Source organism: Pecten maximus, chromosome 2 (genome assembly GCF_902652985.1).
Source record: "Pecten maximus chromosome 2, xPecMax1.1, whole genome shotgun sequence".
Taxonomy (NCBI): Eukaryota; Metazoa; Mollusca; class Bivalvia; order Pectinida; family Pectinidae; genus Pecten; species Pecten maximus.
In genome coordinates, this window is record NC_047016.1 from 9,171,629 (window position 1) to 9,189,162 (window position 17,534).

Genomic DNA, 17,534 nt, shown 5'->3' on the forward strand with positions numbered 1-17,534 from the left:
TCATTGTGGGTAAAGTCAGGATTACACAATAATACTCTGACGTACATGTACATAGAAATAAACTCAAGTTCATTGAAACGCAATATCTACATATTGTCATTTCTAAATAGAAATAGCTTCAATATAAAACCATTAAAAGCACAGCATTTGAATGGTAATCAGAGACAATGTCTTCTCCAACCTTTTAAAGACTCATTATGTTTGCGATGTTTTATTCTTTAGACCCCTATCGCTGAAGTGATTTGTGACAATCTAAACCGAAACAAGTGGTCTTTATAGACAAGGTTTTTGGTGGGGTTTTTAAGAGGTTACAACCGCCTTTTTAAACAATCTACCGTCGTAAGTCAAACTATGTAGTTTGGTACATGTAGTGTGAAATTGATTAATCTGTCAAATGTATGTACTTCAAGATTTGTATTAGCACCCGGGCCCACAATTGTGTGTAATAAGAGGTCAACAAAAAATACAAGAACATAGTATAATACGTAGGCCATACCAAAACACATATTCGGTGTCATGATGTTGCCACACTCAGAATTGGACGCGGTAACTGGGATTAGGTAACTTTTCTGTGGACAAAAACAAAAATGAATCAATAAAGTTGCCGTACCGTATATAATCATGCAGGTAAGTGTAATAAATTTGTAAACCAATTAAACGTGTATATACATGATTTAAAGAACCATAGTTGTTCAATAGAATTTGTTCTCCTTTGTAAGTACCAAGTGTCTACAAATAAAAGGTTTTGACCCCGATTCCGTCCTCGATGTCAGTCTAATTCAAGAGAGTGGGGATGTACGTACAATGTAGGTACACCTTACGTATGTATGTTTAGGTTGTCACGGGTGACTGGTCAACATAAAGTATGTACTACAGCATTGTTATAACTTAATCTTCATTCTCCCGAGTCCGTTATTCGGTAAGGTGTTACAAGTAAATTCCCTAATATCAGGTTAGTAGTTAACGACAAAGTAAGCAGGAGTGTTTACATCCAACATGGGTTGTAGTTCGTCCCAGACAGAATCCGGAGTCCGGACAGAACGGACTTCAGGGAACACTGGAAACTCTTCTGAAAATAACAACAAACAGAATGAAGAGGTGAAAAAAGAAAGTAGTGTTTCCGAGGAAGACAGAAAACAACAGAAATTTCGAGATGAAGTATTAGCATCCCACAACAAGTACCGGGCCAAACACGGAGCTGAACCCTTAGCCCAGGCCAAAGACCTGGACGATATCGCCCAAAAGTGGGCGGAACATCTCGTCAAAAACAACATATTCGAACACAGCGATACAAAACACGGGGAAAACCTGTGGGGAGGAGGGGCGAACGCTACAGGTAATTATGATTGTGTGTGGGAAGGGCGAACGCTACAGGTAATTATGATTGTGTGTGGGAAGGGCGAACGCTACAGGTAATTATGATTGTGTGTGGGAAGGGCGAACGCTACAGGTAATTATGATTGTGTGTGGGAAGGGCGAACGCTACAGGTAATTATGATTGTGTGTGGGAAGGGCGAACGCTACAGGTAATTATGATTGTGTGTGGGGAGGGCGAACGCTACAGGTAATCATGATTGTGTGTGGGAAGGGCGAACGCTACAGGTAATTATGATTGTGTGTGGAAGGGCGAACGCTACAGGTAATTATGATTGTGTGTGGGAAGGGCGAACGCTACAGGTAATTATGATTGTGTGTGGGAAGGGCGAACGCTACAGGTAATTATGATTGTGTGTGGGAAGGGCGAACGCTACAGGTAATTATGATTGTGTGTGGGAAGGGCGAACGCTACAGGTAATTATGATTGTGTGTGGGGAGGGCGAACGCTACAGGTAATCATGATTGTGTGTGGGAAGGGCGAACGCTACAGGTAATTATGATTGTGTGTGGAAGGGCGAACACTACAGGTAAATATAAGCCTGTGAAGTGGGGAGGGGCAAACGCTTCAGTTGTCTTTGTTGCGGGGAGGGGCGAACGCTACAGGTAGAAATTAGTCTGTGTGGTGGGGAAGGGGGACCATCTATATATTGACGTGTGGGTGGGGCGAACGCTAGAGGTGCATATGTACAATGTAATTAGAATTGTACACGTGCCTTGGATGAGTGAATGCTACGATTAATTATAAATGTTTCTGGGGAGAGATGAACGCTTTGAGTAGTTAAAATTGAAATTTTGAATGCTATTCATTGCACATACTTCATCTGATGATAGACAAATTTCATTTTTATTCGTATTCGAGATTTAAAAAAAAATAAAATATGTTTCTTAATATGATAATGTCTGGTTTCATCCACTAAACGTACTACCAGATATTACATATCTTCCTGGTGAGAGTTTTTTTTAGATATACTACTTATAATGCGTTTATGATTTACAGGTAAAGAGGTGACAGAGGCTCATTATAGTGAAATCAAACATTACAACTTCGCAACAGGTGGATTCAGCATGGAAACAGGTAGGCTATTATATTAACTTCAAAATAACCATGGATTCCTTTTTTTTCGAAGAGCCTGATGTGTTTTGATAAAATGATGGTTTTATTTCAACCCTGGTACATTTTTTATTTACCGGAATGTTCATGTTAGTCGCTTTTGGTTATGGGTCACAAATCTACAAGGCCCGCCAATCAAACATAACCAAATACAGTATTACCAAATACGTGTAACTACAGTGTAACTAACTCACAATTATACGTTGTAACTAACCAAAGTGTAACTAACTAGTGTAACAAACTACGTGTAACCTACTACATGTTACTACAGTGTAAATAACTACATGCTACTTCAGTGTAACTAGCTAGTGTAACAAACTACGTATAACTTACTACACGTAACTACGTGTAACTAACTACATGTTACTACAGTGTAACTAACTACATGTTACTACAGTGTAACTAGCTAGTGTAACAAACTACGTATATCTTACTACACGTAACTACAGTGTAACTAACTACATGTTACTACAGTGTAACTAACTAGTACAACAAACTACGTATAACTTACTACACGTAACTACAGTGTAACTAACTACATGTTACTTCAGTGTAACTAACTACATGTTACTACAGTGTAACTAACTAGTACAACAAACTACGTATAACTTACTACACGTAACTACAGTGTAACTAACTACATGTTACTACAGTGTAACTAACTCACAATTATACGTTGTAACTAACCAAAGTGTAACTAACTAGTGTAACAAACTACGTGTAACCTACTACACGTAACTACAGTGTAACTAACTAGTACAACAAACTACGTATAACTTACTACACGTAACTACAGTGTAACTAACTACATGTTACTACAGTGTAACTAACTAGTACAACAAACTACGTATAACTTACTACACGTAACTACAGTGTAACTAACTACATGTTACTACAGTGTAACTAACTAGTACAACAAACTACGTATAACTTACTACACGTAACTACAGTGTAACTAACTACATGTTACTACAGTGTAACTAACTACATGTTACTACAGTGTAACTAGCTAGTGTAACAAACTACGTATAACTTACTACACGTAACTACAGTGTAACTAACCACATGTTACTACAGTGTAACTAACTACATGTTATTACATTGTAACTAGCTAGTGTAACAAACTACGTATAACTTACTACACGTAACTACAGTGTAACTAACTACATGTTACTACAGTGTAACTAACTAGTGTAACAAACTACGTATAACTTACTTCACGTAACTACAGTGTAACTAACTACATGTTACTACAGTGTAACTAACTACATGTTACTTCAGTGTAACTAGCTAGTGTAACAAACTACGTATAACTTACTACACGTAACTACAGTGTAACTAACTACATGTAACTACAGTGTAACTAGCTAGTGTAACAAACTACGTATAACTTACACGTAACTACAGTGTAACTAACTACATGTTACTACAGTGTAACTAGCTAGTGTAACAAACTACGTATAATTTACTACACGTAACTACAGTGTAACTAACTACATGTTACTACAGTGTAACTAACTAGTGTAACAAACTACGTATAACTTACTACACGTAACTACAGTGTAACTAACCACATGTTACTACAGTGTAACTAACTACATGTTATTACATTGTAACTAGCTAGTGTAACAAACTACGTATAACTTACTACACGTAACTACAGTGTAACTAACTACATGTTACTACAGTGTAACTAACTACATGTTACTACAGTGTAACTAACTAGTGTAACAAACTACGTATAACTTACTTCACGTAACTACAGTGTAACTAACTACATGTTACTACAGTGTAACTAACTACATGTTACTACAGTGTAATTAACTAGTGTAACAAACTACGTATAACTAACTACATGTAACTACAGTGTAACTAACTACATGTTACTACAGTGTAACTAACTACATGTTACTACAGTGTAACTAACTACATGTTACTACAGTGTAACTAACTACATGTTACTACAGTGTAACTAACTACATGTTACTACAGTGTAACTAACTACATGTTACTACAGTGTAACTAGCTAGTGTAACAAACTACGTATAACTTACTACACGTAACTACAGTGTAACTAACTACATGTTACTTCAGTGTAACTAGCTAGTGTAACAAACTACGTATAACTTACTACACGTAGCTACAGTGTAACTAACTACATGTAACTACAGTGTAACTAGCTAGTGTAACAAACTACGTATAACTTACACGTAACTACAGTGTAACTAACTACATGTTACTACAGTGTAACTAACTACATGTTACTACAGTGTAACTAACTAGTGTAACAAACTACGTATAACTTACTACACGTAACTACAGTGTAACTAACTACATGTTACTACAGTGTAACTAGCTAGTGTAACAAACTACGTATAACTTACTACACGTAACTACAGTTTAACTAACTACATGTTACTACAGTGTAACTAGCTAGTGTAACAAACTACGTATAACTTACTACACGTAACTACAGTGTAACTAACTACATGTTACTACAGTGTAACTAACTAGTGTAACAAACTACGTATAACTTATACACGTAACTACAGTGTAACTAACTACATGTTACTACAGTGCAACTAACTACATGTCTACAGTGTAACTAGCTAGTGTAACAAACTACGTATAACTAACTACATGTTACTACAGTGTAATTTCTTACATATAACAACAGTGTAGCTATTTAAATGTAACTACTGTAACGGGACTGGACGGGGTCGATCATCGGTGACCAGGTAGAGCATCTGGCTAGTGTTTGGAGGTCCCGGGTTCGAACCCCGGTCTGGCCGCTACATTTTCTCCTCTCCTGTTACACTACAATGTAGCTAACTATATATAATTACAGCGTAACTATTTGCATATAACGACATTGTAACTAATATAACTAGTGTAACTATCTAGTGTAACTATCTAGTGTAACTACAGTTAAACTAACTAAAACATTGTTTGAAATTTCCAGGTCACTTTACACAGGTGGTATGGAAGGGCAGTAAGGAGCTTGGTACCGGATACGCACGTAACAATACCGGTATGTCTGTCGTCTGCTGTAACTATCGCCCGGCCGGAAATGTACAAGGCTACTTCGGAACAAATGTTTCGCCACCGTAGACACGGATTTTATTTACAAGGGGATGCCATGATGTACATAAAAAAAATTATATACAGTACCGAAACTATGTCAAAACACAGTGTACCTAATTCACGATTAAACATGCTATTTCTGGTGATTACACAGCCGTAACATACAACTTCCGGTTTTCACAAACAAGTATATAACACTTCCAGTTTCTCAAACATAGTGCTTCCGGTAACAACACACTTAAACATTACGTCAGTGGTTGTAGTGTGTGTTCACACTGTAGCCATTGGAATCCAAGGCAATGCTGTGATAGAATATCGATTGTATATTATATGCCATGTCTTTTTCATGCCAATTTGTACATTGCCTGCGTACCCGGATGTTATAAAGCAGGCGAAACTCAATGAAATAAATGACACACTTTGCCCTATGTAAATCGATGAATAATGATTTTCGTTGTAATTTATGTCAATGATTTTGTATTCTTTATAAGCTGTGATGCTGTCCTGTTGTAAAATACTGTTAGACTGTGTACATCGACGCTATTCCAATTTAATTTCTACTATTTCGTAGTCATTCATTTCCTTCTTTTCCTGCATAGTATCGGTATGCATTGAACATTATAAGTCGTCGATTCCAGACAAGGAGAAGACGGACTCGGTTTTTGGATAACGCTATCATAACTATCATATATACCAGTGTATGGTTTAGCTGTGTGTGAAAACCAACTTCCGGGACGAATTGACGGATGTACGTACGAGTTGTCTTTCTTCCATAGTTCGGCGTACTACATTACTACATATCTCTGGAACAAGCGGGACTACCATTGAGGGAATTTTAGAAGAACACATCTTTAGAAATAATATATGCATTCCTCTGAATCCATCCAATTAATCACATTTCTGGTAATTAAATATACAATGACCATCCTAAAAGCGTCAGAGGAAACATATTGAAAGTTAAAATCAAACTCTAAGATCGATTCATGATTTAAAAAGAGAATCTTAAAGTAATATTAATGTATTCTGCAACTTTTTACAACACAACTTAAAAGTCACTAGATCTGTATTAAAGTTTATATGGATATGATTGTGTGAAGTTTAATACTTTGTTTTGTTTTATTTTTGTTGTTGTTGTTGGTTTTTTTTGTTTTTTTTTTATAAACTATTTTTTCAACTGTAATCAAATTACGTGTTATAAATGTGATTAAGAAAATGGCAATAAAACACTTTTTAAAAAATACCAGAAAAGTCACAAACTATTCCAGAATAAAAATGTATTGAGCAGTGTTTGATACAAATGACTTGGTCCACGACGTTGAATATGCCTGTAATGGTGTGAGATCAATATCCCTCGTGTGTACTGTCTATCTCACCTTCCGGGTGTCCAGCTCACACCGGAAACACCTCATAGAGGCTGTCCGGTAATGTCACTACGAAACAAACCCTGCCAGCATTTTATATACCAATCACTCTCAATATTTCTTTAGTCCATCAACACAGATATGTAAAAAAATAAAGTTTTATTTTGTATCTGTGGTGATTAATTAAAAAGTGTGAGTGCGGGTTCTCCAGTTTCCTTCCACAATAAGACCCATCGCGCACTTCCATCCGGGCAAACAAGAAAGTGATATAAAATTATGTTCTTTTGGTCTTATAGGATAATATTTAAGTCCCGATCTTATAGGATAATATTTAAGTCCCGATCAAGGAAACATCTGTAAAGCACTTGCCATTCATTGTTTATATCAGTCACACCTGAGCGGATATCCGTGTACATTTGTCGCCAGTTTACAAACATACAGTGGTATATATAACTTGTTGAGAAAAACCTCCGTGAAATGGTTTTGCTACCTGAATTGTCCAATGCTTCAACCAAAACCACAGTGCACGTCTGTGATTGTGGTGTAGGCGGGAAAAAATAAATTGAATTTAAACCGTTATCAATATTACTTAATCTGAACATCGTGGTTGGCTGGTAAGCACCATAAATATAAATGTACCTATATTCGAGATGAAGTTCGACACTTAACTTACGTAATATATAACTTGTGGCTTAATCTCGTTCATTTTTTTTAATTCACTTATATATAACCAAACATACTGTTTTATCCGGTTATATATACACAAACATACTGATATAATAGTGAGAGAGAGAGAGAGAGAGAGAGAGAGAGAGAGAGAGAGAGAGAGAGAGAGAGAGAGAGAGAGAGAGAGAGAGAGAGAGAGAGAGAGAGAGAGAGAGAGAGAGAGAGTATAATCCAGTTATATATACACAAACATACTGATTTAATAATGAAAGGGAGTATAATCCAGTTATATATACACAAACATACTGATTTAATAATGAGAGAGAGTATGATCCAGTTATATATACACAAACATACTGATTTAATAATGAGAGAGAGTATGATCCAGTTATATATACACAAACATACTGATATAATAATGAGAGAGAGAGTATAATCCAGTTATATAGACACAAACATACTGATTTAATAATGAAAGGGAGTATAATTCAGTTATATAGACACAAACATACTGATTTAATCATGAGAGAAAGTATAATCCAGTTATATAGACACAAACATACTGATTTAATCATGAGAGTCAGTGAATATACACAAACATACTGATTATCAGAGAGGAGAGAGTATGATCCAGTTATATAGACACAAACATACTGATATAAAATGAGAGGAGGACGAGAAGAGAGATAGTATAATCAAGTATATATACACAAAACATATGATTTAATATGAGAGAGAGTAATCAAGTTATATATACACAAAACATACTGATTTAATTATTGAGAGAGAGTATGATCCAGTTTATATATACACAAACAACTGATATATAATGAGGAAGGAGAGAGTATAAACCAGATATATATACAAACATACTGATTGAATTAATGAGAGGAGAGAGATGACCAGTTAATATCACAAACATACTGATTTAATAATGAGGAGAGGCGTCATAACCCATAATCTTATACACAAACATACTGATTTATAATAATGAGGATGGGAGAGGAGAGTAAAATAACCCAGATATATATACACAAACATACTGATTTACTAATGATGATGAGAGGTAGGTCCAGTTATATATACACAAACATACTGATTTAATCATGAGAGAGAGTATAATCCAGTTATATAGACACAAACATACTGATTTAATCATGAGAGAGAGTATGATCCAGTTATATACATGTATATTGGTATGAGATATTATGTATGTTATATTGGTATGTGGTATTATGTATGTTATATTGGTATGAGATATTATGTATGTTATATTGTATGGTGTCGAATCATTAAGTATCTATTGGTACTTGTGTGCAGTGATCTCTTTGCTTGCCCGGAGTATTGTCATTGGTCAAAGTTCATCGAAGTTATTAAAAGGTTTTGATACATTCTCGGTCTCCATCGACTGCCAAGACAAGGGGGGGATAACTATGATATATCAGAGTGTTGAACATGGACAAGGCCATTCATTTGAACAAACTTGTTAGCCCTTCACCCTAGTATATTAATAGCCAACATATTGGACACACGTAACCTCGATTGAAGGTAAGGTAATCAAATTCAACCGACTCGGTAGCCCTTCCTCCGAGCATATGGTACCTGCCCGAATCTCATCACTGTAAGGTTTTTTTCAGAAGAAGGTGTTTAAAGGTTTTAAACATATTTGACCACCGTTACCTTGAATATAAGTTCGTTCATTTGCACAAACATGGTAGGCCTTTATTTCGGTATGCCATTGGCCTGATACCCCCAGCCTTGGACTCTTCATTATTCAGAAGGAGTTGTCAACCTTGAGAATTCACTTTGACAAACTTGGTAGCCGTTCATCCCAGCATGCTACTGGCGAAATATGATCATTCTATGTCGTTGAGTTACTGAGAAGAAGTTTTCAAATTTAAAACGTGGACGACGAATGATTTCGACCAGTGGTGTGTAGTTTTTTGTCATAGGACTTGTGTGGTGCAACTCGCGGTTTTGATTATAGTCGGAAATTCTGTTTTAATTTCCATTCATTTCGTTGTTAATAAATACAATGCACATGCGCAGTGGGATTTAATGATGAATTGTGGTTGTAATACGTTATAATACCACATTTGATCTTTATTTAAGATGTGTTGACACAATGATCCTCTAATTCACCCAACTACCTTAGAGTGAAATCCTACGTGGTCGAGCAGGTGACCCATACCTTTTTCATATCCGATCGATAAATCAAACCCACCTATGTGAAAGGTAACCCTCTCCTCGAATAGAGGTCTGACCAGTCGAATACGACCTGTCGACACTTGGATACGTCCTGTACACACCCCGGATACGTCCTGTAGACACTTGGATACTTCCTGTAGACATCCCGGACACGTCCTGTAGACACCCCGGATACGTCCTGTAGACACTCCCGGACACGTCCTGTAGACACTTGGACACGTCCTGTAGACACTCCCGGACACGTCCTGTAGACATCCCGGACACGTCCTGTAGACACCCCGGATACGTCCTGTAGACACTCCCGGACACGTCCTGAAGACATCCCGGATACGTCCTGAAGACACCCCGGATACGTCCTGTAGACACCCCGGATACGTCCTGAAGACACCCCGGATACGTCCTGTAGACACTTGGATACGTCCTGTAGACATCCCGGACACGTCCTGTAGACACCCCGGATACGTCCTGTAGACATCCCGGACACGTCCTGTAGACACCCCGGATACGTCCTGTAGACACCCCGGATACGTCCTGTAGACACCCCGGATACGTCCTGTAGACACCCCGGATACGTCCTGTAGACACTTGGATACGTCCTGTAGACATCCCGGATACGTCCTGTAGACACCCCGGATACGTCCTGTAGACACTCCGGATACGTCCTGTAGACACCCCGGATACGTCCTGTAGACACTTGGATACGTCCTGTAGACATCCCGGACACGTCCTGTAGACACCCCGGATACGTCCTGTACACACCCCGGATACGTCCTGTAGACACCCCGGATACGTCCTGTAGACACCCCGGATACGTCCTGTAGACACTCCGGATACGTCCTGTAGACACCCCGGATACGTCCTGTACACACCCCGGATACGTCCTGTAGACACTCCGGATACGTCCTGTAGACACTTGGATACGTCCTGTACACACCCCGGATACGTCCTGTAGACACTCCGGATACGTCCTGTAGACATCCCGGACACGTCCTGTAGACACCCCGGATACGTCCTGTAGACATCCCGGATACGTCCTGTAGACACCCCGGATACGTCCTGTAGACACCCCGGATACGTCCTGTAGACACTCCGGATACGTCCTGTAGACACCCCGGATACGTCCTGTACACACCCCGGATACGTCCTGTAGACACTCCGGATACGTCCTGTAGACACTTGGATACGTCCTGTACACACCCCGGATACGTCCTGTACACACCCCGGATACGTCCTGTACACACCCCGGATACGTCCTGTAGACACTCCGGATACGTCCTGTAGACACTCCGGATACGTCCTGTACACACCCCGGATACGTCCTGTAGACACTCCGGATACGTCCTGTACACACCCCGGATACGTCCTGTAGACACCCCGGATACGTCCTGTAGACACTCCGGATACGTCCTGTACACACTCCGGATACGTCCTGTAGACACCCCGGATACGTCCTGTAGACACTCCGGATACGTCCTGTAGACACTCCGGATACGTCCTGTAGACACTCCGGATACGTCCTGTAGACACTCCGGATACGTCCTGTACACACCCCGGATACGTCCTGTAGACACTCCGGATACGTCCTGTACACACTCCGGATACGTCCTGTAGACACCCCGGATACGTCCTGTAGACACTCCGGATACGTCCTGTACACACCCCGGATACGTCCTGTAGACACCCCGGATACGTCCTGTAGACACTCCGGATACGTCCTGTACACACTCCGGATACGTCCTGTAGACACCACGGATACGTCCTGTAGACACTCCGGATACGTCCTGTACACACCCCGGATACGTCCTGTAGACACCCCGGATACGTCCTGTAGACACTCCGGATACGTCCTGTACACACCCCGGATACGTCCTGTAGACATCCCGGATACGTCCTGTAGACACCCCGGATACGTCCTGTAGACACTCCGGACACGTCCTGTACACACCCCGGATACGTCCTGTAGACATCCCGGACACGTCCTGTAGACACTCCGGATACGTCCTGTAGACACTTGGATACGTCCTGTAGACACCCCGGATACGTCCTGTAGACACCCCGGATACGTCCTGTAGGCACTCCGGATACGTTCTGTAGACACCCCGGATACGTCCTGTAGACATCCCGGACACGTCCTGTAGACACTTGGATACGTCCTGTACACACCCCGGATACGTCCTGTAGACACTTGGATACGTCCTGTAGACATCCCGGATACGTCCTGTAGACACCCCGGATACGTCCTGTAGACACTCCGGATACGTCCTGTAGACATCACGGATACGTCCTGTAGACACTCCGGATACGTCCTGTAGAGACTTGGATACGTCCTGTACACACCCCGGATACGTCCTGTAGACACTCCGGATACGTCCTGTAGACACTCCGGATACGTCCTGTAGACATTCCCGGATACGTCCTGTAGACACTCCGGATACGTCCTGTAGACACTTGGATACGTCCTGTAGACACTCCGGATACGTCCTGTAGACACTCCGGATACGTCCTGTAGACATTCCCGGATACGTCCTGTAGACACTCCGGATACGTCCTGAAGACACCCCGGATACGTCCTGTAGACACTCCGGATACGTCCTGTAGACAGTTACATTGGTCGGACGGTCCACGGGACCAGGCCATAACAATAATTACACTGGTCGGACGGTCCACGGTACCAGTCTATAACAATTACATTGGTCGGACGGTCCACGGGACCAGTCCATAACAATAATTACATTGGTCGGACGGTCCACGGTATCAGTCCATAACAATAAATACATTGGTCGGACGGTCCACGGTACCAGTCTATAACAATTACATTGGTCGGACGGTCCACGGTACCAGGCCATAACAATAATTACATTGGTCGGACGGTCCACGGTACCAGTCTATAACAACAATTACATTGGTCGGACGGTCCACGGGACCAGTCCATAACAATAATTATATTGGTCGGTCGGTCCACGGGACCAGTCCATAACAATAATTACATTGGTCGGACGGTCCACGGGACCAGTCCATAACAATACTTATATTGGTCGGTCGGTCCACGGGACCAGTCCATAACAATAATTACATTGGTCGGACGGTCCACGGTATCAGTCCATAACAATAATTACATTGGTCGGACGGTCCATGGGACCAGTCCATAACAATAATTACATTGGTCGGACAGCCCACGGGACCAGTCTATAACAATTACATTGGTCGGACGGTCCACGGGACCAGGCCATAACAATAATTACACTGGTCGGACGGTCCACGGTACCAGTCTATAACAATTACATTGGTCGGACGGCCCACGGGACCAGGCCATAACAATAATTACACTGGTCGGACGGTCCACGGTACCAGTCTATAACAATTACATTGGTCGGACAGCCCACGGGACCAGTCTATAACAATTACATTGGTCGGACGGTCCACGGTACCAGTCCATAACAATAATTACACTGGTCGGACGGTCCACGGTACCAGTCCATAACAGTTACATTGGTCGGACGGTCCACGGGACCAGTCTATAACAATTACATTGGTCGGACGGTCCACGGTACCAGTCCATAACAATAATTACACTGGTCGGACGGTCCACGGTACCAGTCTATAACAATTACATTGGTCGGACGGCCCACGGGACCAGTCTATAACAATTACATTGGTCGGACGGTCCACGGGACCAGGCCATAACAATAATTACATTGGTCGGACGGTCCACGGTACCAGTCTATAACAACAATTACATTGGTCGGACGGTCCACGGTACCACTCCATAACAATAATTGCACTGGTCGGACCGTCCACGGGACCAGTCCATAACAATAATTAAACTGGTCGGACGGTCCACGGTACCAGTCTATAACAATTACATTGGTCGGACGGCCCACGGGACCAGTCCATAACAATAATTACACTGGTCGGACGGTCCACGGTACCAGTCTATAACAATTACATTGGTCGGACGGTCCACGGTACCAGTCTATAACAATAATTACACTGGTCGGACGGTCCACGGTACCAGTCCATAACAATAATTACATTGGTCGGACGGTCCACGGTACCAGTCTATAACAGTTACATTGGTCGGACGGTCCACGGTACCAGTCCATAACAATAACTGCACTGGTCGGACGGTCCACGGTACCAGTCTATAACAACAATTACATTGGTCGGACGGTCCACGGTACCAGTCCATAACAACAATTACATTGGTCGGACGGTCCACGGTACCAGTCCATAACAACAGTTACATTGGTCGGACGGTCCACGGTACCAGTCCATAACAACAATTATATTGGTCGGACGGTCCACGGTACCAGTCCATAACAATAATTACATTGGTCGGACGATCCACGGTACCAGTCCATAACAATAATTACATTGGTCGGACGGTCCACGGTACCAGGCCATAACAGTTACATTGGTCGGACGGTCCACGGTACCAGTCTATAACAATAATTACATTGGTCGGACGGTCCACGGTATCAGTCTATAACAATTACATTGGTCGGACGGTCCACGATACCAGTCTATAACAAACATTACATTGGTCGGTCGGTCCACGGTACCAGGTCATAACAATAATTACATTGGTCGGACGGTCCACGGTACCAGTCTATAACAACAATTACATTGGTCGGTCGGTCCACGGTACCAGGTCATAACAATAATTGCACTGGTCGGACGGTCCACGGTACCAGGCTATAACAATAATTACATTGGTCGGACGGTCCACGGTACCAGTCTATAACAGTTACATTGGTCGGACGGTCCACGGTACCAGGTCATAACAACAATTACATTGGTCGGACGGTCCAAGGTACCAGTCTATAACAACAATTACATTGGTCGGACGGTCCACGGTACCAGGCCATAACAACAATTACATTGGTCGGACGGTCCACGGGACCAGTCTATAACAATAATTACATTGGTCGGACGGTCCACGGTACCAGTCTATAACAGTTACATTGGTCGGACGGTCCACGGTACCAGGTCATAACAACAATTACATTGGTCGGACGGTCCACGGTACCAGTCCATAACAGTTACATTGGTCGGACGGTCCACGGTACCAGTCCATAACAATAATTACATTGGTCGGACGGTCCAAGGTACCAGTCTATAACAACAATTACATTGGTCGGACGGTCCACGGTACCAGGCCATAACAATAATTACATTGGTCGGACGGTCCACGGTACCAGGCCATAACAATAATTGCACTGGTCGGACGGTCCACGGTACCACTCCATAACAATAATTGCACTGGTCGGACGGTCCACGGTACCAGTCTATAACAACAATTACATTGGTCGGACGGTCCACGGTACCACTCCATAACAATAATTGCACTGGTCGGACGGTCCACGGTACCAGTCTATAACAACAATTACATTGGTCGGACGGTCCACGGTACCACTCCATAACAATAATTGCACTGGTCGGACGGTCCACGGTACCAGTCTATAACAACAATTACATTGGTCGGACGGTCCACGGTACCAGTCTATAACAGTAATTACATTGGTCGGACGGTCCACGGTACCAGTCTATAACAGTTACATTGATCGGACGGTCCACGGTACCAGTCCATAACAGTAATTACATTGGTCGGACGGTCCACGGTACCAGTCTATAACAGTTACATTGGTCGGACGGTCCACGGTACCAGTCCATAACAATAATTACATTGGTCGGACGGTCCACGGTACCAGGTCATAACAACAATTACATTGGTCGGACGGTCCACGGTACCAGTCCATAACAATTACATTGGTCGGACGGTCCACGGTACCAGTCCATAACAATTACATTGGTCGGACGGTCCACGGTACCAATCCATAACAATAATTACATTGGTCAGACGGTCCACGGTATCAGTCTATAACAGTTACATTGGTCGGACGGTCCACGGGACCAGTCCATAACAACAATTACATTGGTCGGACGGTCCACGGTACCAGTCCATAACAATAATTACATTGGTCGGACGGTCCACGGTACCAGGTCATAACAATAATTGCACTGGTCGGACGGTCCACGGTACCAGTCTATAACAGTTACATTGGTCGGACGGTCCACGGGACCAGTCCATAACAACAATAACATTGGTCGGACGGTCCACGGTACCAGGTCATAACAATAATTACATTGATCGGACGGTCCACGGTACCAGGTCATAATAACAATTACATTGGTCGGACGGTCCACGGGACCAGTCCATAACAGTTACACTGGTCGGACGGTCCACGGTACCAGTCCATAACAGTTACATTGGTCGGACGGTCCACGGTACCAGTCCATAACAACAATTACATTGGTCGGACGGTCCACGGTACCAGGTCATAACAATAATTACATTGATCGGACGGTCCACGGTACCAGGTCATAACAACAATTACATTGTTCGGACGGTCCACGGGACCAGGCCATAACAATAATTACACTGGTCGGACGGTCCACGGTACCAGTCTATAACAATTACATTGGTCGGACGGCCCACGGGACCAGTCTATAACAATAATTGCACTGGTCGGACGGTCCACGGTACCAGGCCATAACAATAATTGCACTGGTCGGACGGTCCACGGGACCAGGCCATAACAATAATTACACTGGTCGGACGGTCCACGGTACCAGTCTATAACAATTACATTGGTCGGACGGTCCACGGTACCTGTCCATAACAACAATTACATTGGTCGGACGGTCCACGGTACCAGTCTATAACAATTACATTGGTCGGACGGTCCACGGTACCAGTCCATAACAATAATTACATTGGTCGGACGGTCCACGGTACCAGTCCATAACAACAATTACATTGGTCGGACGGTCCACGGTACCAGGTCATAACAACAATTACATTGGTCGGACGGTCCAAGGTACCAGTCTATAACAATTACATTGGTCGGACGGTCCACGGTACCAGTCTATAACAACAATTACATTGGTCGGACGGTCCACGGTACCAGTCTATAACAACAATTACATTGGTCGGACGGTCCACGGTACCAGGTCATAACAATAATTACATTGGTCGGACGGTCCAAGGTACCAGTCTATAACAACAATTACATTGGTCGGACGGTCCACGGTACCAGGCCATAACAACAATTACATTGGTCGGACGGTCCACGGTACCAGTCTATAACAGTTACATTGGTCGGACGGTCCACGGTACCAGTCCATAACAATAATTACATTGGTCGGACGGTCCACGGTACCAGTCCATAACAATTACATTGGTCGGACGGTCCACGGTACCAGTCCATAACAACAGTTACATTGGTCGGACGGTCCACGGTACCAGTCCATAACAATTACATTGGTCGGACGGTCCACGGTACCAGTCCATAACAATAATTACATTGGTCGGACGGTCCACGGTACCAGGTCATAACAATAATTACATTGGTCGGACGGTCCACGGTACCAGTCCATAACAGTTACATTGGTCGGACGGTCCACGGTACCAGGTCATAACAATAATTACATTGGTCGGACGGTCCACGGTACCAGTCTATAACAATAATTACATTGGTCGGACGGTCCACGGGACCAGGCCATAACAATAATTACATTGGTCGGACGGTCCACGGTACCAGGTCATAACAATAATTACATTGGTCGGACGGTCCACGGTACCAGTCCATAACAGTTACATTGGTCGGACGGTCCACGGTACCAGGTCATAACAATAATTACATTGGTCGGACGGTCCACGGTAC

The 17,534-nt window shown here is 42.6% G+C and overlaps 1 protein-coding gene across 1 annotated transcript; it reads left to right on the top strand.

The window, feature by feature from the left end:
* Nucleotides 1-832: 832 nt before the first annotated feature.
* LOC117316599 (Golgi-associated plant pathogenesis-related protein 1-like) lies at nt 833-6,659 on the top strand. The gene is made up of 3 exons (XM_033871261.1): nt 833-1,336; nt 2,375-2,452; nt 5,451-6,659. The coding sequence occupies exons 1-3, from the start codon at nt 997-999 to the stop codon at nt 5,597-5,599; spliced, it is 567 nt and encodes a 188-aa protein (XP_033727152.1). The 5' UTR covers nt 833-996; the 3' UTR covers nt 5,600-6,659.
* Nucleotides 6,660-17,534: the final 10,875 nt, after the last annotated feature.